General features: G+C 39.1%; 1 protein-coding gene across 1 annotated transcript in view; it reads left to right on the plus strand.

The window, feature by feature from the left end:
* galnt2 (UDP-N-acetyl-alpha-D-galactosamine:polypeptide N-acetylgalactosaminyltransferase 2) overlaps positions 1–25,739 on the plus strand; it is a 39,124-nt gene that overhangs the window by 1,020 nt on the left and 12,365 nt on the right. The window contains exons 2-8 of the mRNA XM_077590150.1: positions 16,896–16,983; positions 21,210–21,363; positions 23,166–23,264; positions 23,382–23,449; positions 24,123–24,188; positions 24,352–24,473; positions 25,638–25,725. Coding sequence (XP_077446276.1) covers positions 16,896–16,983; positions 21,210–21,363; positions 23,166–23,264; positions 23,382–23,449; positions 24,123–24,188; positions 24,352–24,473; positions 25,638–25,725 — 685 coding nt within the window. The remainder of the gene's footprint in view (positions 1–16,895; positions 16,984–21,209; positions 21,364–23,165; positions 23,265–23,381; positions 23,450–24,122; positions 24,189–24,351; positions 24,474–25,637; positions 25,726–25,739) is intronic.

Here is a 25,739-nt window from a genome sequence, read left to right on the forward strand (position 1 = left end):
ATTGGTAGAGACTGTGTGCACTAACTAGTCATTTGTGCAACCAGAAGACTTTGTTTGATTGACATTTCGAATGATGGCCTTATATTTTGCAACATTTTAAAAATCACATCCACGCACTCACTGATTTCAACCTTTTTAGGGAAAGTGGCTATTTTTGGGTGTTTTTGATGCAAATGATTTGATCCAGGAGGGCTGGCTTCGAATGCAAATTATTCAGTGCCATTGACGACGCTAGACGTCCAATTCTGACTGGCAGCTGCCAATGAACAAAGGCAACCAATGAGTTGAATGAGTACCCCTTTCAAGGGGTGGAATAAAAATCATAATTCGTGCATGAGAGGGTTAATATCGTATATTTGTATTATAGTATGAATTACATCCAACAACCGTTCGCACTTACACTCATACTTCGGGGCAATTTGGAGTTTTCAACAAGCATACCATTCATGTTTTGGGGAAATGGGAAGAAACCGTAATACCCGAAGAAAAGCCATGCAGAACATGCAAACTGACCAACCTGCAATCGAACCCTTGAGCCCAGAACTGTGAGGCCGGCGAGCTAACCACAAAATTCAAAAAAGACTATTATTTCAAATGTTGAAACATAATGGTTACGTTGAAAAAGTCAAATGAACCCATGAAGAGTATCTACTGCAAATATAAATGTCAAATGTAAACTTCATGAGAAATGACAGTATTTTTGTTTCATTTGTCTCTTTTCTATTCCACTTGATGGTGTAAATATTGGCTGATCTTATATGACCTGACAGGTTTTTGTTTGTTTGTATTTTTGTAACCACACTTTGCTGAGTTTAGTTCTTTGTCCGCCTAGCAATTTATTGACTCCAGCTGTCTATCACTGTCTTTTTTCCTCAAGTACAGAACAGGTGGAGATTGTCATGCAATATTCTAATCTCATTATGGGCAATTAGTGGTTTTGTACTTGAACCAGTTACCTCCTGACTGCAACTGGTGACTTGAACGGTACGGTCACAATCCGAATCTGACGCAAAAACCCATGCAGTACTGCGAACAGAATCGCTTTGATGTCGTTAGACGTTTTCAGCAGGGGATATAAAAATCAACAATTTCGAGTCCCCCTGATGAACCCCAAATGAAGTTCCGGTGTCCTTAATTTACTTGAGAATTTTGTTGTCACATTTTCCAGAACAAGTTGTTATCTGAAGTGTACAAACAGCATAAGAAGGATCTCATAGTTTAACAAAAGTTCAAAAATTTTCAAGGTATTTCTGACTGACCTGTACCGCACTGTAAGCATTATAGGATACGTTAATGGAAACGGGTACAAAATCCTGTTCTTTTCCTTTATCGGGATTAGCTGGTGTTTAAACAGAGGCGTGTAGACTTCATAACCACTGTTGTTTTTTTCTTAGCATCCTGTCATGGCATATTATGCTGTAAATGGAAGGCAAACATCCTTCAAGAATCCGTTTGTGTGGGGAAACACTCGCGTGCAGTTGGCAGGTCTTTGCTTACTTCGATTGATCGACCGATTCTCGGCGCCAATATTTTGCCATTTCACCAATATAGGTATCGTCCTTTTTTTCATCCGACCGGCTGATATGAAGAAATCAATTTAAAACTGGGGTATATCGGCTCCGATACAGCGTGGAAGAGAGAGTAGCGCTCCGCATGGGTGCTTGTAGGCACAGCACTATATTTGTGTGTGAGAATATCCCGTGTGTTTTCCACCTGCCTCTTGTCTAGTCATATCAGCCTCGGTGTGTTTGCATCACACTCCACGCAACCCCATTAGGCTATTTACTTTCCTATTAAGGCGATTGATGTGTTTACGTGTATGTGTTTCTTGCTTGTTAAAGGGGTCAAAGTGGCAGCATATCTAGTTCAGCTTGTTTTGGAGGTTGAATGATGGGCTGCGTCAGCTTTGTACCAACGGTGCAGCGTCTAACTAGGCACTTTGACACGGGGTTTATTCTAAAATGATCGAGTCTGTGGAATATTAACGCTTTAGTAACTCGTCTAGGATGTAGTCAACACTTTTCCAAAGGTGGTCATTATGTCGTCTAAACTGCAAATTCGTTATGTTAAAATTAACAGCACTGTTTCTCGTGACGAACAAATTTCGTGGTACCCAAGTTAAATATTCCCCATTGTGTTGCCTAGGTGAAGTACATTAAATTGCAGAATAGCACACTTTGAACACTTTATTTCTGAAGCTGTTATGCACTACTGTCATTTTTACACTTAAAATTAATTGTTAAAGACAACTGAATATTGTGCAATGAAGCAAATACATAACTTGGCCTCAAAGTAGGCCATTTATCTTAACTAACAGTGCAAATGCAATTTATATGCAAATGATTACCCTCGACACATATTTGACCACCAACGGTGGTGCAACACAAAAGGATAACATAGCAATATTCGTAGGCATATTTTTGGGTGACGTTAAAATAACAATGAAAGTTATCATACTGTGTGAGACTGTAGCGAATTGATGTAAAAAAAATTAAAAAAAAAAAATTGCAGTGCCAATAGCTCACAATCACAGAGTTGCTAATGAGGGAATTTGATTGCTATGCCCAGCCTTAATTCTAAATGAACCAATTTAATTACAACCATTGAACAAACTGTTTGACATTGTTACATTTATTAAAGCCTGCACCTTCAATACGACGGCATACAATTCACAAATTAACCTTGAAACACATTTAATCACAGATTAAAAAAATTCTAGAGTGAAGTGAGCACTGTAGATTTTCTAGTGTGACATATTGTTTTATTTAGAATAGTGTTATTAGGTACTGTGCTTGTCTTCCTTTGACCAACAGTCACAGGCCAATAGAATAACATGACTTCCAATGTTATTCTTGATTTATGCCACGTTGGTAGTCTTTTAATTAATTGGCAGGTTACATTGCGTCAGGCTGCTACGATGTAGCCCACCAATCTATCGCCATCCCGCCTCCGCAACCTGCGGGGAAACACAATCCAGATCTCTGTGTACCATTCCCAACAGCGCCATGAGGAGCTGTAGCACTTGGCGTGTGTCACTGTTTGTCTTGGTCATCGTTTGGATGCAGCGATAACTCCATTCTCAGCTTTACTTTAGGAATTTACAGAAGCATTGCTTTCGGGCCCTGCTAACATTTGGAATTATGGAATATATTCTGCAACTTTTACCGATGTGAATGAACCCACTTCTTCTTCTTCTTCAAATTCAGAGGAAAACATTTATGGTTGGATGTCCAAGATGAAAAAAATACCCATAATTAGAAGATTTTCTTACACGACAAACTAGCAGAAGAAACACAAGTTGGACATTTCACAAAGCCCTCTTTGTTGATGCATTGTGGTACACAGGAGATAGTGTTGCAACCCTTTTTCCAAGATACCCCCTTGTGAATTCCATCAACAGGAACGTTATGCTTTCTGCCAGTTCTAAGGAATGTAGCGTCTACTTTCATGATAATCGGGGCTGTGAGAGAAAAGCTCGGCGCCAAAATTGTACCGAGGCGCGGGAGAAGCCAACAGACTTCATTAATGTTGTCAGATGTTCCAGCAAAGCCGCAGCTGTTTGGCAAACCTAAGAAGAAAAATTGTTTTCCTTGTCCCCCCCCCCCATCCCTTGATGACGTGTTGTGAACATCTCAATTGCATATTACTTTGTATTTACAACTCTAGAGAAAATTAACTTCATCTTTGGCTTTTTTATTTTTGTTGTTGTTTTGTCATCTTGTTCTGGATATTATTATACGAGGTCTTTGGATAACTCCTCAGAGCTAAAAAAACGGCATCAATTAGTATGTATATACAGTTTCATTGTTTTAGTATATATTCTTAATTTCATTTCATTAAACGTTTAAAAGATCCTTTAAGTGTAACTTTTTTATATTATGTATATTGTGATATAAAGTGACACAATTCTCATTGCAATACGATATTCAAGTTCCAACATATTGCATAATACCTTCATCATTTCCCGTGACCGGACGTTTGGTCGCCGGACGTTTGGTCGCCCGGACATTTGGTCGCCCGGGTGAATATAATTTTGAGCGCTGGTTTCAACAGTAGATATTTAGATATTAAACTCTCTCATGAATCTAATTTTGAGAGCTGGTTTCAACAGTAAACTCTGTGATGTTGTCAAACGTCCGGGCGACCAAACGTCCGGCAACCAAACGTCCGGGCGACCAAACGTCCGGGCGACCAAACGTCAGGGCGACCAAACGTCCGGCGACCAAACGTCCGGCGACCAAACGTCCGAGTACCATAATTTCCTACTCATTTTCTCATGAATATTATCTTACCCGCCCTAAATTATTCTCAGGTATGAGTGTAAATGTAAATCCTTGTTTTTCTTCCCGTGTCCTGCGATTGGCTGGCAACTAATACAGGCTGTGTCCCACCTACTGCCCACAATTGATTGGGATAGGCTCAAGCACCCCCGCACCCCTTGTGAGAATAAGCTGTGTGGAAACGGAATGAATGTTATCTTACCATGTGCAAATATTTTGACCATTTAAACATCTTTCCGGGCATCCACGGCAATCATGGCCAGCCACGGTCATCTTTTACCACAATGGGGAACATAGTATTACCTGTAAACGTAGCATAAACGCACCGCAACGCCTCATTAAGCACTGCTTAGGGCCACTTCCAAAAATGGATAACCATACCAGTGAGTTTTGAGAATGTACTCTGCTTATATTGTGGTTTGGATTGACTTCCAGGTGGCGGCTGAGGCTTCATAGCTCCCAGCAAACATGAAATGATGCGTAACACTGAAGTGCAGAAAAGTATATTATTTCTATTCAGTTTGATTTCTTTCTACTTCCTGTAAACATCTCAAATTCCATTTTTATCAGAACATCAGCTGCATATTCTAGATACTGGTCTGACCACTTTCGCCTGTTTGACACAAACATTGTTAGTGGCCCACATCTTTAGCACTCTTCTCCACAGTTAAGTATCAGTTCAGATGTTATCCCTCACGGCATGCTGGGCTTAGTCACAGCTCACACACGCGACTTTAGCACTTCAATACTGCACTAATGAGAAAATGCACTGTAATTTCGTCCCCTAAACAACACCGGCATTGGCAGTGAGATAAATGGAGCAATCAGAGAAATTCTTTGAGGGTCTTGAAAAGGAGGTGGCGGGGGTAGAAAACTGCAATAGTGATAGTCAGTCCAAGAATAAAAAAAGAGGGTGAGTAAGAAGCAGTGGCAGAATGTGGAAAAATAGATTCTCTTCTGTCATCATGAGGGGTGGAAAAAGCAAATACGCAAGAACAAGCGAGGCCCACTGCTTACCAAGTGATATAGCTAAAAATGAATTGGCAATAGGGTTCGGTTATTTTAATATAGATTTTTTTTTAGGTGGATTGGGTGTGACATTTTATAGACCACATGTACAGTAGTATATGAAAAAGCAAAATTGACTACTTCAACATACTTTTAAAAAGTGTCGCATTTTCATGCTACTTAATGTATTTTTTTCACATTGCAAGTGGGATAAACTGCAAAGCTAAACACAGAAAATGACACAATGTACACTAAAATACATTCCATAATTAAGCTCCCGATAAGTAACACAATAACAGTTGTCATTCACTAGTTTGTGACAAGAAATATGACAACAATTACAGTTTTACATGCTCTTTAGTTTGTATATCAACATATGCTGGTAAAAACAATGTACATATATATACATGTATATATCAACGTGGTATTGGATCCAGAACATTCAGTTCAAACTTTGAATTTTCTTATGTTTACGTTGAAGGGATAGCTGTGCCCTTATTAACAACTCAATTTCATGAGAGACCAAGCCTTTTGCAAGTAATTCGTGATAACCTCATTTTTTTCCCCTTGGAGATCATGCTCATCTTTCTTGCTCCTAATGGTTGAATTCCTCTAAGGGCGATCATGCAATTTTCAAGATGTCCTTCGATGTGGCAAGCGCAATGAAATGTTACTCATCTCATTTCAACATTCCTAATGTTAGTAGACTCCACTCACAGCTGTGCAAGTGCGATAATGTTTTAATTGAGCTAGTAAACTCTTCTGGGGGGCGTTTATTTAAAGTGTGACAACAGAAAACACAGTTATCAACTCAAAATGTTTATTTTTTCATCGTTTTAACACTCAATCTGCCAAAAAGCAAGTAGTGTTAAGATTCTGCCAGGAGACTAAGAAGAGTTGTGCGCGTGTGTTTGTGTGTGTGTGTGTGTGTGTCTGTCTGTGTGTGTGTGTGTGTGTGTGTGTGTCTGTCTGTGTGTGTGTGTGTGTGTGTGACTAGAACAGTTGAGCTTTCAAAGTTGTAGACGCTTAATTAAAAAATAGAAAGCATGACCACGTGCACCACACACATTGAATTTTTAAGCTCTAACCTCTGACCCGTGTCAAACCATTTGAGCTTCTTGCAAACACGCATCCATCCAGACATATCTTGTTTTCTCATCTCACCTTGAGATGTGTGCATAGATGTGTTGAATCCAGGTCACTTGGGTGCATCAGATTGCTCACTTGCAAGATATGCCTGCCTCCATCTCAAGTGTGAATGACCGGTGAACATTTTATTTGAATTTTCAGTAGCCATCCTTCACTTCATCCGGTGTGGCAATGGTGTCATTATGTAATCTTCAGACTCCTTCATTGAGATATATTTGGTCAATCGGCTTTTTACTTTATGACCATTTTCAATCTTGGTGGTACTCAAAGTCTTTTTGCCCATTTACTTGTGATATATGTCGAGCTGCTGGTATCTGGGTAATAGTATTGGAACATTTTTACGGGTCTGCCTAAGACGTACAGGATTGGTGCGTGCCGACAGAACATATTTTATATACTGCCTGGAAACTGTAAATTTCTCCACGACAAAGTATGCACTTTCTTACCCACCCTTGTAAGAAAGTTGAAAGTCCAACAGTAAAGTTTAAGGTGCCAGCCAAGAAGAAAGTTGCGAATTGTCTTTTTTTACAGCATGTTGAAATGGTTTCAGGAAGCAGATGTGCTGACTCGGCTCGCCGTGCTAAAACGAAGGAAGAATTATGGTGAAACCGTGGCAGGTTTGCTGATGTTTGATTGATCGCATCATTTGATGAATTGATGTTAAATGTCACTGGAAAGCATACAAACCCATTAATCAACCCACTGCAACCTGCCAATGTTGGGAATAATACCGTGTTTTATCTCTTGCTGGATGGAAGCAGGATTTATTTTGTATTTTATGCCATTTATTCATCCAATCTGATGTTGGACTCCACAAAGTATTCCTCATTAAATTCCATAAAAAAGAGAGATTCTTTACACTCGTGTTTAATTAGTATCTAAATCAAGATATATATTAACTAGAACTAGTGCTCAGTTAATCAACCTCAGTCATCAATGACTAGTTTTGTGTTTATACTTAAAACACATTGACACATTGTACAGAATCATGCAGTAAAGCGTTTTAATGTGGGATTAATGAGTCTTTCAGATTATTTGTCTTTTTCAACCTAACATGACCAGCAACATAAACCCATATAAACTAGTGTTTTGTTTGTGCAAAGGCAGTTTTGGAGGCAGTACCAAAATATATTTATAGCATTTTTAACTCAGCCACTGCCAATGACACTGATTAGACGTGAAAGCCATTTCATAAAGCCTTTGAATAGATTAAAGGCTCATTTGGCTATGAAGAAAATTAGCGAGTTTAGAGTCATTTTTTGAAATTGTGTGTTGGATAATGAAACAGGACCAAGAAATACAACAGCGTTTATGTAGCACTTGGCTCAGAGTGACTGCGGTTGGAGACACGGAAATACTGATGTGTTTACTGCGACTCCAAATCTTGGCAGCAGAAGGCACAAACTCCTATAAATTAAGGTTCCCCTTATCGACATTGCACCCCAATCAACTCATCTGCCACTTGACATTTTTCAGCTGTAATGAAAGCCGTTGCATATGTATAAGATGTTGCCCTTACCTTAGCGCTTAACCCCACCGCCCTTGTCGATTCACGACGTCATCCATTCGCCTCAATACTTAATTGCGCCACGTCGCGTGCCAGCTAGGCTTGAGGATATGTGACATTAATCCTGAGAAGTGTTTGAGCTGCTTGTGTAAGGTTAAGAACGCCAAAGTATACGCCAAGTGGCTGGGTGGAGTTGATGAGGTCCTGTGGTGCACTACCGGCGGTCCAAAGCTAGCTCATGGTTGCTTTTTCAGCTCCAAAGAACTTCTTAGTTTGAGTGCAAGCACCAAACTTCAGCTAGACATAATAGCTGCAAGAAAAAGTCAAGTTTCTGTTGGGATGACCTAACTCCTAACAAACTCACCTGGCACTGACACGGAGTATGGTATTGAGATACCTCCCTCGACGATTTGCTGTTCGTCACAATTTACTGGCTCTCAAACTCTGCGTCTGCCTCCCTTTGTCATTGTTTTATTAAAACAGCAAATCCTTGGAGGGCAACGCTTCCTTCCCACAGACCCCATCTTGCACGTTAATGACAGGCTGAGCACTGTTGACTGAATCGTGATAATCAAGAATATCTTTCCTCTGCCAGTGAGTTTTTTTCCATTAAAATTCATGACCGTTGTGAAATAAAATTACATTTTGGAAGTGTAATACTGACGCACAAAGACAAACTGGCTGAAATGAAGATCTGGATTTTGGTTGGGCAAATTCCTGGGCTTCTGCTTAACAAAAATGTCTCACTAAGGTGTCATACTTCCTCCAACTAAACACCAAATGAAACAGACAACAAGGAGGATTATTTAATTGAAACTCTTGGGATCTGTTTTCATGCTGTATTTTTCATTCGTCTGCTTCTGCGATCTTTTTGATACAATCAATATAGTGTTTAAATGCAATAAGGCTAGAAATACCTTACCTAGCCTTCGGTTTTCCCATACCGTACATGCATCGTAGTTAATCTACTGAACTCTATCATACTGTGAGATTGCCTTTATGGCTGCCCAGGCTTATGTAAGCAATGTTAAACTTTAATGTTCAAGCAGCTCCTCAACAAACATCCAACTGCAAACATGACCTACAAATGTATCTGGTTAACTGAAGAGAAACATATTTGCAAATGGACATGGCCCAAGCGAAGCTAAATATGTAGTAGTTTGTCCTCGCGTTGAAACTACTATATTTAGCCTTTGTGGATTTAGCTCTCTGTACGAGGGAAGCAGAAAATAAAAAGACCTTTTCCAAGACTGTCTGACAAAATAAAAACGTTGTTTTCTTGCTGTCATCATTGTCTATTTTCAATGTAACTGCTCCTTATTTCTGTAGCCAATATCCAGAAAAGGAAACAAAGGGAATTCTTTTCCATTCTTGATTGTTAGGCATTGTATGCCTGTGGTTTTCAGCTTTTTGTAGTGTTGTTTTGTAATTTAAAAACATGCCAATTAGGGGTGACTAAAACTAAAAGAGAATTTGCTTTGACATTAAATGTGGCTAATGAGGTTTAATGTTTAATCTAAAATCTAATTCAAAAGTCTAGTTAATTATGGCATTATCAATGTCAAGCCACTATTAGTAGCAGGCCGCCGATATGATAAAGGATCAGGACCCATAATTTGATAATGGTGTAGGATGATCTTACACTTTCTTGTAACCTGAGGCAGCTGTGTATAATTCATGAAATTAAAGTAAGTCTTTGAACCTCTGGGGCTGTAGTGATTTGACACAATATTTGCCACGTGTGTCCATGTATACTTTCAGAAAATGTACCTAAATGTGCTCAGATCGTTTGAGTCATGCTTAGCAGTCTTTGCTTCCCGTTAGTTCTTGTAAACAATTGAGTACAGCTGGAAGCTTCTCCTTGCCAGAATGAAAAGAGCTTTTGTGACTCATCGGACTGACCAAAAACATCTTGGAAAACCCAGTTTGACGGTGAAATTCATGTCCATGAGTAGATGCAAATCTCCGACCACAACTATATAGGTCATAACTTGAAAAAGGAGGAATGTTTCCCCCACAGAGAGTAGCAATTTGTTTTAAAAGGCCTGCAGATTATTAGAGAAAAATCTCTCTGCAGTCAATTCACAGTGGCGTTAGTATGTAATTAGCCCTCATTAGATCTCTTACATCTGTTCCTCGCCTGTCCAAAATGTTGGTAAATTTAACGTATTACAAGCTGGGCTTTTGTTTAGAGGCTGAAGACTAGACCACGTCAATCAATCACGGGTCAGCAAATGATTGAATTATTGCTAAATAATTGACCCCAACCACTCTATCACTTTTTATTCTTATTGTGGACAAAAATGATTTGACGATAATTGCCGTTATCGTTTTATTGCCCAGGTCTACATACAACATCACCGAAATGGTACGCAAGTGAACAAAACCGAAACCCGTCAGTACAGTCACATGAACCGTTACAGGCTTAATAGGTAGTACAAAATGTATGGTCGCGTTTACTTATCAAATCAATCATCACTGCACACAGAAGATGATGACGTTTCCTCGGGGAATGCATAAATTTAATTGACATTTGAGTTGTGCACAAATGATTTATTGTTGGACTACAGCCAAAGGATCATAAATTGACTTGCCAACGGGCTTACGGTATGCGATATTGTATTCTTGTCGTGAAATGTTGCTTTGGCTCCACTTCAGCCAAGCGTAGGGCGGATGGCGTCTGCTTTATCTCCCGTCTAATTTTTGTCGACATGTTTCAAAGCAAAAATACATATTGCGCTTAATGTAATTAGGACTGACATTTATTTAATACAAAGTAATGTGTTGTGTGTATGGGATGGCACGGTTTTTAAACCTAACAAACTCAGCGAAAAGAACCTGAAGTCAATATCATGTAAAATCCTGCAATATTTTCTCATTAATACTAATAGACGCACTCACTGCGGTTTTGTGTCATGCGCTTTTATTGTCTCACACCCAACAGATACTTATTTTTTTGTGGTGAGTGTAATCACAGAGCGGCACTGTGGTCACCGAGGGAACAGTCGTTTAGTGTTCGCTGAGAGGAAGATGAGGTGGGAGGCCAGCATCAAAGAAGGCAGAGAGGAAGAAGGGGGGGCTTCAGTCAGGCTGAAGAAAAGAAAAGAAGCTTGTGGTTGATAAAAGTGTGTGTACAGTCAAGTTAGGTATTTAAAACCCCCGCCCCCAACAGCCCACCAGCATCCAAGCCTACGCATCCCCTCGGCTCAAACGCACTGTAATGATTCAGCCCTCGTTTTTACCTGCTGTGTTCCTCCTGGTGATTCCTATTGGTTAGTTCCAGCCTTACCCTCCTCTGGTTTCCTCTTAAAATTGGATTGAAACCGGGCCAGTAGTAAATCAATTGTAAAACAAGAAAAGAAAACAAACATATGGTTACAAAGGAGCTGCCAACACTTTCAGGATCTGCTGCCAAGCATTTAATTATTGTATTCTTTTCCAGCTCTGCATGATACAACACATTCTTGAAAACAGCCTTTAGAATATTTAAAGAAAGACGACAGTGACAATTGTCTCATGTTGTCAATGCCATTCCTATGTCACACAGTAAATGAGTCTAGTTTGACATACGACTTCCGTGTCATCAGTTTTTTGTAAAAATCTCAGTTTTGATAGGCTTCATGTCTTCCCAGCTTGAGTCCTTGTTGACCCATACGCAAAGCATATAAAAAACAGCATGTGTGAATGATTTCCTGTTCTAGTAACACAATAGATGGCATCCTGTCCTGCATCTGACTTCTTTTAAGTGGAGAGGACATGCTGAGAGGCATGACCTGATGATTTGGTCACTCGCAGCTTGTGATGGAATCACTGGATTGTTAAGAAGTTGTTAACTCTGTCCGTGCTATTGATGATGATGATGATGATGGACATCCAATCCCATGGCTCTTTTCATCTTTCTGCTGTGAATCGAAATGAGTTTGTCACGAGTAGATACCCATGGATGCGTATCATTGCTAGTGGCAGCCAATGACTTTAAAAAATCTCTCTAAAAATACTACCAGAGGAGCACATCAAGACATCCCCATATTTCTTACATTTGTGCTCTTTAGCCCATTCTTTTCTCTTAACACCACCTTCCCTGCAAATTGGATTGAAATTATAACCAAATTCTCTTTTTAATCTTTGCCCTCCAAATTTAATGACCTATTTCATTTCATATGGCAAACATAACCTGTAAATTTGATAATAATCCCTTGAGCCTCGCAAGGTATCAGTATTTTTTTTATGGTACCTTTGCTCACAACTAAGAATCCTAGTTAAGTCAGACAATGCTTTTAGGATTACATATATCCTTACCTAATATATTTCATTTGATATTTTACACCCTTCATAGGTGGAATTGGTATTCTTTTGGCTGAACCTAGAAGGCACAACAGACCCAGGAACCCTAAACCTAGACCTCCCTGTATAGGAATGTTCATGTGTTTTCAGTTTTTGTGTGTGTGTGTGTGAGATGCAAATGCCAGCACATACAATTATGCCATTGAGCTGTTTTACACTCAGAATCCCTCCTGCTGACACAGACACATTGGTGTGACTTGTTGCAGTTTGTATAGTGACGTGTGCGTAAAATGCTCCAGTCGCCATTTGAGACTGTGGACTTTCCCCTCTGTATTTATTGTTTTCCTCTTCCCGATGATCTCTCTTGAGGCAAAACACATCATGAGAGTTCTGCGAAGAACAGGGTGGGTGGGTGTTAGAAACTAAGAGAAAAATGTGTCCAAGAACATTTGAAAGTCTAGTGACATTTGCGTAAAAACCTTTTCCACCATCCGGGATTATTGTCTTTAGTCTACAGAAGAGCACTTTACATTTTGAGTGGTATTCAACTCAAGGTTTTATCTTGGGTTTTTGCATAACTTTTTTTTGTTGCCGGTTCACTTTAAACTTTTCAGATTTATTTTTCCAAGATTGTAAACGTGGGCTGAACCAAGATGTTTGGAGTTAAATGTCAAATCAAATTAGTCTCAATTTTGGGTCTGTGTTTATTTGTCTGATCACATGTAGTGACAGCTGTCATACGACACGTACCGTGTTAGCTTGTTCAATGCAATGACTACGGTTTGAAGACAATCTGTTCTGAGATGTTGTCTTTACTATATTATGGCTTAGCATTGGGTATTAATGCTGCTCTGTTTCATGTTAAACTGTCACCACCAAAAGACCTTTCTTAAAAAATGCAACATTTAAGGAGTCTTATAGTGTTTCAGTGCAGATAAGGTGGTTTCAGTTTTCACTTTGTGATGTGTGAATATTATCGTGAATTGTCGTCATGGTGTCAAGGTTTTAAAGATGTGTCCACCCGGTTTGGTACACGGATTGCTCAAAGAGCCATTCGATTGGTTCGAAGGTCATAATATTGATCGACATTTCTGTTGAACTACAGTGAAATCCACCACCTTTCCTGTTGTACTATTACAAATTCATTGAGATAAAACCATCTAAACCAAATCCAGAAGATGGTTTTTAAACCATGTAATCATAGACACATGACTTCAAGCCGCTTTAGTCATCGCAAAATAACACCGTAAAATGGTGAGAAAAAAACTCACATTGAAGCATGTCTCAGATTTATTAGTGTCAAATGGTGCAATTGTACTAAAAGCGAGTTTTTGGGCCCTATTAATTCTGACAGCGCTTCTGTTAGCCGTGCTTGTTGTTCCGGCAATTCCACAGACCCCGTGTTATTTTTATATTTTCTTTTTTTTAAGTGCCAGTCAAGATCAATTGTTTTTTTTTGGCATAAATGGATATTTGTGACGTGAGACTATAAATAAAGTTTATATACTTGTTAAATGGAAGAAATGCTCACAAATTTCTGTCTTCCAGCCCGACACTTTAGTTTGATTCTTTGTTTGCTCTAGTTATAATAAACCCTGTCGTAGTCATGTTATATGTTTTATTTTATAGATATTATTCTTCAATTGTTGTTTGTATGTGATCTACAATTGGCTGCTGAAGACTAAAGATGATTCTGTAATTCTCACATATGTGTAATGCGATGCGCTGTGTATTGTCTCTCGAACAAAAGGCACTACAGCAGTTGTGTGCATCTTAAAAGATGCTGTGATGCAGAACCAGGCTCGGGGTGATTGTAATATCAATATCCACTGGAGGAAGAAGTATATTACTCATAATTTGTTAAAGTGGAGGACATTGGAGACACAAAGTGGATAGATAACATTGGCAAGATGCGGTGGTGCATAATGTTACATAATGTTGCTTGTCACTAAAGTGAAGGAGGCATCGAGCCAAGATGGATACCTCAAATTGTCAGTCTTTTATATTTTTCTGACAACCTTTAAAGCCATTCAGTTTACAAGTTTACGATCATATAGGTGAACTATTGAAAATATCTCAAAACCCCATAAGGTCAAACCACTTAGAAGTGAACCTTGGTGCATTTTATTTTTTGATTGATTTACCTCGACTGTTCTACTTCCAAGTGTGTGATTGCTGCAGGAGACTACACTACACTACTACACGTTTCGCCATTTACCTTTAGCTATATTCTTCCTGATTACATAAAATGTCTCTTTTTAGTCTGACAAGTAGTCAAAATTTGAGAAATACAACCCTTGTCAGTACAGTACGTACACAATTTAAATATGCACACTGAAAACATCCAACTATTCTGCGTGTGAACTCTTGGCTCCTTTTAGATAATCCATCATCAATTCTGATCAGATTATAGTGGATTACCCGTTGACCATTAGAGGATAAACATACAAACACACACACACACACGCGTTTATTTACATAATGTGCGCTTCTAACCTCACGGAACGCACAAATATTTCTGGGACCCCATGTACACACTTAGAAATATGAGTTTACGCTTTTTAAATCCCACTCACTTTTTCACTCGCTTATTCACCCATGTCGTGATGTGTTAGCAGATTTAAAGTTTATCCTATTAACCAAGCAGCAGGTGAGATAAGAACCTTTTACTTGGCATAAATCAAATGAAAAGCCAAATCAAAAGCCTTTATTGTCATCATACACAGCTGCGTATAACGAAATTGGTGGTGCTACTCCACATAGTGTGTTTTTCCAGTAAAAAAAACATAAATAAGTAATATACAAATATAAAGAGTCCCATCCTGGCAAGGTATGGACGAGTATTAATTATACCTGGTTAAATTTTGCTGTCATGCATGGCATGTTCTATTATATGGAATACTGTATACTTACTGCTGTAATTTGTGTTTACATCCTAATAGTGATTACATATTAAATTAAAATACACAATCTTGGGCATCCAATTTTAATGAAATGTTTGTATTAGGAATTTGCTTAGCGCCAGCCATTTCAATTTAGAAGTGACACAATTTTTTTAATGTGGGATATGCATTCAATGGTCTTTTGCAGTTGTACACCAGCCGGATTTCATCGCAGGCTACGGCATGAATGATTGCCAGTCTCTGAATATGCCCTGAAATTGGCGAGCAGTCAACAGTCTAATGAGCCTTTCGGTCGAAGTCGGCTGACGTTGCCGTCTGCGTTTCATTGCTAAACGAGTTAAGAGATTACAAAAAGAGATAGCAGTGGTAATAATGTGTGTTGAAACTAGTGTATTTCATCCATTAAAAAAGCTCAATTAGATGTGAATCCTTGTTGTTCGGAACACACTGCGTCTTTGTGCATTATTCATTTCTGATTATATAATTGTCAAGATCTGCTGGCAGATTATCGGGTTAAATTGAAACATTGCCCGTATTTAATGACTTATGACTTACGGTTCTAATGATGTGCAAGCATCAGTTGAGGGATTTTCCAACTTGGTTGAAATCCCCATAAAATGTCCAGTGGTAAGAAAATTCAGTTTCAGTGTGACATCAAGTTATTTCCACTGACATTAGCCACTTTGCTGTGTTGCAAAGACCCCATGCATTAGCTATTAAAATGCTACTGGAAACCACACTTGCTTGGCTTTGTGTTGGATGCTGCCACTAAGGCCATACGATGATGCGGTGGCTGTTTTTTCCCCCCCTGAGGAGGAGCCGTGAGCAGTTTCAGATACTAAAACGAAACAGTACCAGCACTGTTAAAGACTGCTGTTTGTCTTGTCGCAAAGGACAAGACTACAATTCATGTCTCCTAGGTTTTGTTTGATAGTAAAATTATATACAACAAAAATACCTTAAATAAACCCAAAGTCAGGCCAATTATTTTAAAACCTTTTTACTACTATATATTTTCTGCTTCAAATCATTTCATCAATATGAACTTGGTTATCACGCCTGCCAACAATCAATAATTTGCTAAGCAACAATTCAAATCCAGTTATATTGCTCATCTTTTACTGAACACATAATTTGATGCAGACGCATTGTCCAAAACGTCTCCAAAGTTAATAAACGAGAAGCTCTCCCTCCCTGCAAATGTCTGAAAATGATGGATGAATAAAATGAATTAATAAACTTCCCCGCACGGCTTGAGATGGATCAGTCTTGTAGTGAATGGCTTACAATCCCCATCTCGAAGTTAATTGAAGATTCACAAAGAGGAGACATAAAGGCAAAAAAAAAATCCATAAAGGGAATAAAATCTTTTCAGCTGCAGATACTTGTCTCCCTCTGTATGCAGCATTAATGTTTCCATTCTTTGTTTTAAGAATATCTTTGGTATAGAGCTTGACGGATTGAATAAGATGCCAAGAACCAAAAGGATGTGTCACATGGTAGGATTTTTTTTCCTCACAGAAAAGCTTAAAATTCAACAGGTTATTGAAAATCTGCCAAACCAATTGTTGCGTGCAGTTCCCTTAAATGTAGACTTTTAATAGCCTTGCCCCATATTGGATTGATCCAATGGCTTTTAATGTTTAATTAGTACTTGGGTGGCTCATGCGTATGGGCAATAGAAACATGTTTGCATATTTCTCGCTCTCTAGAGTAACAGTTTTGATTGAAGGGACGATAAACTTCTCTTTTTTTTCTCTTCAGGATGACTGGGACTCCAGTGACTCATCTGGCCGAAACAAAGCTCATAACTCTGAGGACAAGACTCACAGTCTGGAGGTTCTGCCGCCTGGTAAGAATGTCACTCACTGTGCATGGCAAATGCGCCAATCTTTGCTTACTGCAAATGGACAAACGGAAGGTTTCACTAACGACAAGTGTACAGTCATAATTATAAGCAGATTTGAATGGATCGCAATGCTAACAAAGCTGATAACAATTAAGTATAGCAATCATCACTCAGAATACTAAGAAACTACGATTCCATTGATTGGCGCCGCTCAACGTAATGAAAAACTGATATTTTTCCTCATTTTCAAAGAGAATTTTTCAGCTTATGGAACGATAAATTCCAGTACCGCTACCCGTGACCTGACGTAGGGAAAGACGGACAAAAAAAACAGTTGTTTTTGATTGGCTAAAATATTACCAGCACTGACAAAAATAATAATAATAACTATATATATATATATATATACATACATATATATATATATATATATATATATATATATATATATATATATATATATATATATATATATATATATACACTTTTTTCATAAAGGATGGGCATTATTTTTATATTACTGAGGTAAGTAATCTGCCATATTTTGAGCATAACACTTAAAAGTCAAGGTAACAGGATCCCAAGGCTTTGGGGTGCTCCAGCCATGAGTGTGCTTGTGAAATATACAAAAAATGGTTGACACTTTTTTTTGTAAAGTTTTCTTTTTCTGCTTGGTTATTTTTCTTTGGGTGTGATTGTTTCTTAAAAACCAAATCAGCAGTGCAAAATGGGGCCAGAAGTGGGATGATTATTTTCTCAGATGATTTTACTCATGTACTTTTTACTGACAGTTTTAAGTACAAAATTAACCAGCTACAGGGGGGTCTGCTCTGTCTGTCAGTATCCAAATGTTGTGGTTTTACCTAAATAAATCGGGTCCAGCTGTATGTGTTTCTCAAGCGGTCTCGTAATACAGAATATTTCTTTCAGTTTGGTCCAATAATGAAATCCTTAATCAATGGTGCGCATTTCCCAGTTTCTTTGACCTTCATGCGTTAAACAAACTAAGAAGGGGGGGGGGGGGGGGTAGAAATCCAATACATTGTACAGTTTGACGGTTGAAATTCCATTACATTATGTCCACAACCCCAAGTATGCATCTCCACCCACTGTTTCCAGAAAAAAACACCCCAATTACCAAATAGCAGGGCAGACCAAAAAGTCAGAGCGGAGTGACTTGTCATGCATTTCTCGTTGCTGGGAAGCGTGGCTCCTCCTCCCACTCGGTCCCTGCTCTGCCATAAAAGCTGAGCGCATGCATCTGATTGATCTATGAGTGTAAATGGATTCAGATTTTACTGCAGAATGAGAGGGCGGGGATATTTTCTTTGCAAAGTGACTTTATCACTGTGACAGTTTAGAACAGAGAGAGCCATAAGCAATCCATACTTTGAAATATTATTCCTTAAGAGCCATACACAGAATTTAAAAGTAAACATACATGAAAATGTGTGCATTTTTTTATTCATTTCACTGCTTTTAAAGTAGAAAAAGTCTCCTATTGCTACGTTTGGGAATCAACTCTTCCTGGCGGTTTCCGTATTTTTAGCTCACAGGTTAGCGGAGAGCCATATGCACCCATCAAAAGAGCCACATAGGGCTCCCGAGCCATAGGTTTCCTAACCCGGTTTAGAATAACACTCAGTCTAATATTGTTATATAGTGTGGACAGATCAAGAGTGAAAAAATTGTTAAAGTTCATTCCAAAAAAAAAAGGTGAAAACATAGAGAGCATCATCCATGTGTGGGTGGTCTTGCTAATTGTCTGCCATCATTTTTAATATTCCAAGGGGTGACACGTAATAGATTTCGTGTTAAAATTCAGGCATTTGAACTTTAGGGAAATGAACTTTGGGAAAATGAACAGCTTTTAAGCAAATGCTTGGAGATGAAATCCCTTGCTGCTTTTTCAAAATGGAGTCTGGCTTCTATCCACTCACTCCACATGGCTTTGTCAATTCACTGGCAATTGCCTCCTATTCTTCTTTGCTTATAATATTTATCAAATATTTCTCCCAATATTCCCCACAAACGGAAAATATTTTTCATGTATCACACCCATTTTGTGTGGCCCGCGAAAGAAAATATTGTTGGCAAGTTCATGTTTTTAACCAAAATAAAATGTAAATAGAATTTCTTTTGTCCTTGGCCAACTACATGAATGATAAAATATTGTCAGTTTTTTTCCCTTAGAAAGAAATTAAAATGTTACCTAGTACGTAGTAAAAAGACAATATTTAGCTTTTGTCCTTTTTGTTTTATAAATACTAAACACACAAAAGAAATACAAAAGAGAATAAATACTGTTTCACCTTTATTTTCTTACAAAATGTAACAAATGAAAATTTAAAAAAAAAACAATTAAAATGAAATATTTCCAAGTTGTTTTTCTTTTTTAATATAAAAGTAGAATTGGATTTTTAAAACTGTTCAGCTTTTATTAACCACACACAATGAATAAACAAAGCTCATACACGTGCGTTAAAAAAAATTGGATCAAGTGGGTTGCCAGAGTTCCACTGGATGCCATTCCAAAGGCCTCCAGTGGAACTCTGGCAACCCACTTGAGGGCGTCTTGTCTGTCATGCTCCATCAGTACGACACCACAGCATCCTGGGATTTGCAGGAAATACTGCAGCCAACACAAACACGCAGTAGGGGGATAGAGCTGAGTGACCAAGAGGCCAAGGAAGAGAAAAACATCCAAACCTGCATACCACAAGTCAGGTCCATAGAGGATGGATTCCGAAAGAAGGCTTCAGTTTTTTGGTTATTTTCACCGTGTAAATGAAATATCCTCTGGTGAGGCTGTGGATTTTTGATTGAGTGATCCAATCTCTAGATACGGATAATAAATTCAGTCTGCCACCATTCAGTTTGAAAGGGTAAGATTTGATCTGGCTAGTGTTTGCACATTCTTTTTTTTTAGGTAGGATGTTGGTGAACAAAGAATCAAAAGAAGGAGTGAAGGAGTCAGTTTTTTTCAGTGCCTTGCGCATTCATGCTACTCATTGCTTTTTCTTTAAATAAAAAGTTCATACATTCACATGTTACCATGGAAGGAAGGTACGAAGAAGCAACTGCTCTCAATGCTTCCTTCTGACCTTTTGTTTGACCTTTAACAAGAAGAGTCATTGAATAAATTGAGATCCTCCTTTTTGTTGCACTCCAGGATTTCTTCGCAGTATTTTGGTAACAGATCAACCCTAGCAGAAGATTCCGCTCAACAAATTCAGTCCTTGTTTGATCACAGAAATGCTGAAAATGTCACAGATGTGAGCAGAAGTGGGCAGCCTGCTTTTTTTCTACTGCTTTTCTTGTTAATAAGAGAGCAACACATTACAAAAATGGTATCTGATCTTGTGACCAAATCTGATACTTGGTCTGGTAGTCCAAAAATAGCCGTATCAGATCGGGAACGAAACGATTGCAAAGAGGAGATAATAAAGACTTCCATCTTGCACGAAGTAGCTAAAGAGATTTGAGTAACAAAGTGCTTGAAAAATAACTCCTGGTTGCCTTGGATACCCGTTATTAGCAAGGACACCGCTCTGCCGTGTCTCAAAGCGTCACTTTCTACTCGCTGACTGATCAGTTAGCTCCATCTTATTAACATGCAAAACACACTCGCGCGCTGTCAAGTCAGACACATGCATACGCTCCGCTTGTCACCTCTCATTCTCGTCGACCTCGCCGTGGCTGTCTGTCTTCGCTCGTCAGCAAGCGCTCACCTCCGCTGACAAATAATATATAATCTGCCACCGCCATACGCTAAACATGCCGTAAGCATTGCGGCGGCGTAAGGCAATTAGCTGAGGTCTTTATTCGAATGTGTCTCACTGGTACTGATTAACTGGGAAATCAATTTCTCCAAGAAATCTTCTTTTGGAATGTTTGCAGTTTTTTTTAAACTCATTTATCGGCTCTAGTTTTTTCCTGTTTATAAATACAAGGGATTTCACAGCAACTTTCTTCGCAGACTGCTACAATGTGTTCTTGAATCAGACTTTTACCATAATGGCATATTCCAATTGATAAAGAATCCCCGTTGTCGCTAAGCGCATTTTAGAAGTTCTGAATTTTACTGTTTTGAATTCAACTTTGACGGCTCCTGTTTTTGTTAACGTGATATTGGGATTTGTGAAACTGTTCTTCAGTCCCGCTACAATTTGAGTATAAAACTACAATGCCGCTAATGGGCTTTATGTCTTTGTTTTTTTTCTGTCCAGGTAAGGTTCGTTGGCAAGACTTTGACCAGGATCTGTACGTTGGCGCCACAGTGGTCCGCCCAGGTCAAGATCCCTACGCCAGAAACAAATTCAACCAGGTGGAGAGCGATAAACTCCGTATGGACAGAGCTGTGCCGGATACCAGACATGACCAGTACGTGCATGCATGCAATGTTGTGTTTCACCGATCGATGTATTGAAAGATTGAAATTTGAAAATGATTCGCTTTTGGCTTGTCAGGTTTCTGTGAAGTACAAAAAAAATACTCCAGAAAAACCTGACATTTATATTAGGGAATGATATATCTACAACTAAGAACACCTGTTTTTGGATAATGGCTGTAAACTGCATTGCCTGGAGACATTCTTGCAAGCACCGAGATCAAATGCAAGCTCTATACTCAGAAAGGCCAAAGTTTTTACCCTTTTCCGACACACATTCGGTGTAGACAGCCAAATATGCCACCATGTGTGTTCGGCGTAAAGCTGTTAGTGATGAATCGTAGACTATTTAAACTGTCATTATTGTACCTCTGGTGCGGTCTTCCAAGTATTTTTGCCGTCTCAAATTAAACACATCCATTTTTTCCCCTAGTTTAACTTCATTTTTGCTCGACAGACAGATGCTTGTTTCACTCTTTTAACTTTAAATACTCAATTTTTTTCTTCTTCACAGTCCTGCTGTTGTCACAGTGCCGGCAAAAGCCATTTGGTTTGATGGCTCTCCTCATTACAGTCGTAGGATTAGCCTCTGTTTTATTGCTTCTCTACCTCTCTAGCCCACGCTACATCATTTGCTAACATCTTTCCAGTGTTGCTGATTTCGCTTTTACAGCTCGTTAAATAAACAGTATGGGCTCGCTTTGTTAGCTCCCAACACAACCTTGCTTGTATTCATCAGAGATGGTTTTATTTTTTACACTTTCAGTCCGGGCACACAAACGCACACTGTGACGAGTGTCCTCGAAGCCACACGGGTCACGCCTGAGCGATGCGCCGGCCTTACGTGACCAGCTAAATCCATTAGCCTACTAAAAGGGCACCAATGTGTCTCCCATTGATTTTTGCAGTGATTTGTCCGTTTGCCCAGCGCGCGGCTGCTCTCGATTGCGCGAGGGCGAAAAGCCAGAGGCCCAGGTCTCATCAGGCCGTGGACCCATTGCTGTTTTCATCGAAGAAGTTAGCGCTTTCGTAGATATATCCAGTAAATACTCCTTCTTGCCAAGGTGGTGATTAAGGGACGTTAATTTGAGATTGATTCAGCGGCATATTGACTCATTCGAAGCCAATGATGGCATGACGGACACCCAACATGCACAAGGGACCACACATACATACACTCTAAGCCAGGGGTGGCCAAGTCTGGCCCTCGAGAGCCTCGACCCGGTCTGTTTTCCAAATCTCCCTCCACCAACACACCTGAATCAAATAATCTGGATCGGTATCAACCTTCCGGACAGCTTGCTGATGAGTTGATCATTTGATTCGGGTGTGATAGAGAAGGGAGATATGGAAAACAAACTGGATAGGGGCTCTAGAGGACCAAACTTGGCCACCCCTGCTCCAAGCCATTGACTGCACCTTCGCTTTCAATACTGCGCACTCGCATCAAAACATGTGTTGCCGTGTGGCAGACTTTTAATTGGATGTTTGTAGTGGTCAGGTCAGAAGTGATGAGAGGTGCCTGCTAATGAGGTCATGGTCCTCTACTTCTTCTGTCTTGTCGCGCTCCCTCGGTCTCGACTGTAATTCACTTGTGCCTCCAGAGAAAGCCAATGTCAATCCGAGCGCCAGTAGAGCATAATAGGCGGACGTGTACCTTTTTGAGTTGATGCTCAGCCAACCTTGCAAACTTGTTCCTCGGGTCCACCGGAGCATTTCCGATTCACGTTGAACGCAAATGTCTGAAGGGGTGCTTTTGTGTTTGTTGCTTCATTGGATCTGTATGCGTATATAGTTGCAGACATAAGCAATGGAAATCGGACCTGCCAGCTTCGAGCGTGGTTATTACCTTCCACAATGAAGCCCGCTCTGCACTGCTACGCACCGTTGTCAGGTACGTCAATGCTTTTTGTCAGTGTTTTATGTAACCTAATGTAAAATATAATTTGTTTTTATTTTTTGGTTAAATTTGATTTACTACCACATTTTTTTTCTCTCATTATTCCTACAGTGTTTTGAAGAAGAGTCCAGCTCATCTGGTGAAAGAGATCATCTTAGTTGATGACTACAGTGATAGTGGTAAGTACTGCATCATTATTGAAAAGGGAAGAATTAAATGCTGTTCTATACACTCTTGATGATCTTTTTGGCAAAAATAAAATAATGATCCATTTGGTCAAAAACAAGAACATTTAAAATGGCTAATCTTTTATTAGTTGTATGTAAGATTGTGAATGATGTAAAAAAATATATATGTGAACCATTGAATGGAATTGTAAACATTAGCCATAGAATATTGCTTTTATTATTTTATTTTGGGGGCAATTTTTCCAAAAAGTTTTACAAAGGTCAGGCAAAACATTTTTGTGCATCACATTTGAAAGGGATTGAATGGTAACTGTAAAATCAATTGGAATGGATGAAAATATTTTTGTGGGCCTTTTGTGGGTTTCGATCAGCATTATTGGAAACGAGGGGACTATTTGGAAGATTTTTTTTTTTTTGTTTAGTGGGCTGGTCAAATTTTCTTGAAACCACTATTTTGAAAAAATCTGGATGTTACATTTCTTCGCATTTTTATTTTTATTTTTTACTTATATGAATGATGTTTAATATTGAAATTTGTCCATTTGCCTAATTGAAATGAATGGGGCTTTGTCTCGCTTGGGGCACTGATCCATATACTGACAAACTTTATGAATTGCTTATTCTTACACACAACGTGAAAGACATTTTTCTGTCTTTGTTGCAGCGGAGGATGGAGCACTGCTGGGCAAGATGGAGAAAGTTCGCGTGCTAAGAAACGACCGCAGAGAAGGTAATTATAGGAGAGGCAAGGGGGGAAGAATGTTAACATTTCTTCATCTCAGGACAAACCACTGAGTAATAATCTTGCTTTGATATCGAGTGCCAGCCTACAGCTTGGGGTGGGTGGAGATGCTCTGGAGATGCATGCTTCTTGTAACACAGGTTTGTTTCAGGACTGATGCGCTCCAGGGTTCGTGGTGCAGATGCCGCCACGGCGCCGGTCCTCACTTTCCTGGACTCCCACTGTGAATGTAACGACCACTGGCTCGAGCCACTCTTGGAGAGAGTGGCTGAGGTACGTGGGCACAAATGCGTGCGTACAAGTCTAAATAGATTGGATGTCTAGCACCTTCACTGGCATTGAAAAGCCAACATTTACACTCAGTTCTCCCAGTTTACATGAATTAGTTGTATAATTGCAGTCTATACTTGAATAGGAGACCACTGGAAACATCCAAATCTTTATTACCACTACTTTATTATTGTGTATTAACTGATGCACAAAGGCTATACATACTTCATTTTGAGTTAAGTATATATGCTCAAGGGCCTAACATGAGCTTTGTGTTTTTTAAGACTGTTAAGACATTTAAGAGGTGTTTAAGTAATGATAAACTCTTTTTTGTACCCTGAAAATCCCCTCATTCGCCCTATCTGAGGCATCTGTCTCCACTTTAAAAAAAAAACACAGTCTTTGCCACCAAACGCCCTCAAAATGTCACGAAAGCACTGGAATAATTTCAGGGTGGAAGTGTTTTTGTTTTCTTGCTGCCTCTCCGTATCGTGGAAATATGCAGCATTACAGCGTTGCCAATTGCTTCATTGCATTGTTGTTTTTCTTTCCTTCACTATACAAAGAGGTCAGAGGTCCTGCATATACCCACGGAGTTGCCAGCCAGCCGGTCGGCATTATGTTTAATAATGTTTGTGCTTTTCGGGAGAGAACTTTTTTTTTTTTATTGAAAATAGTGTAATATATATTTATATGGCTCATCTGAATACTTTCTTGTGATAGTTGTTCAAGTGAGCTTAAAAACAAAAAGAGCATTACCAAATAATAAATGACTGGACTTCATTAGAAATAAATGGGCTGTTTAAGGGAAACGTGACAAAAATGTTCTTTTGAGGACCAACTCTTCCTCTGAAGTGAATCCCAAGTTTTAACAATGTTTGAATAATTTATTGGTAACTGATAGAACCTGTTTTGCCTTCCAAGTTGAAAGGGAATGTTGGACGGTTGAAAGCTTTTTTAGGGTTTTAATTGCGTTAATATACTTTGACAGCATTTTCTTAATTGATCAATTATTGATTTTAAACCAAAAGTAAATATTGTGGGAATGAATGTTAAATGTTGAGGAAAGGCTTACTTGATTGACACAAAATGGATGTATCACTATGAATATTATCGTCCAGCTGGAGAGAAAGTTGCAATTCTATTTCCTCTGTCTTCTTTTTACAGGATAAGACCAGAGTGGTTTCTCCCATAATTGATGTCATCAACATGGACAACTTCCAGTATGTGGGAGCCTCTGCTGATCTCAAAGGAGGTAGAGTGCCCAAT

The sequence above is a fragment of the Stigmatopora argus genome, chromosome 2 (genome assembly GCF_051989625.1).
Source record: "Stigmatopora argus isolate UIUO_Sarg chromosome 2, RoL_Sarg_1.0, whole genome shotgun sequence".
Taxonomy (NCBI): domain Eukaryota; kingdom Metazoa; phylum Chordata; class Actinopteri; order Syngnathiformes; family Syngnathidae; genus Stigmatopora; species Stigmatopora argus.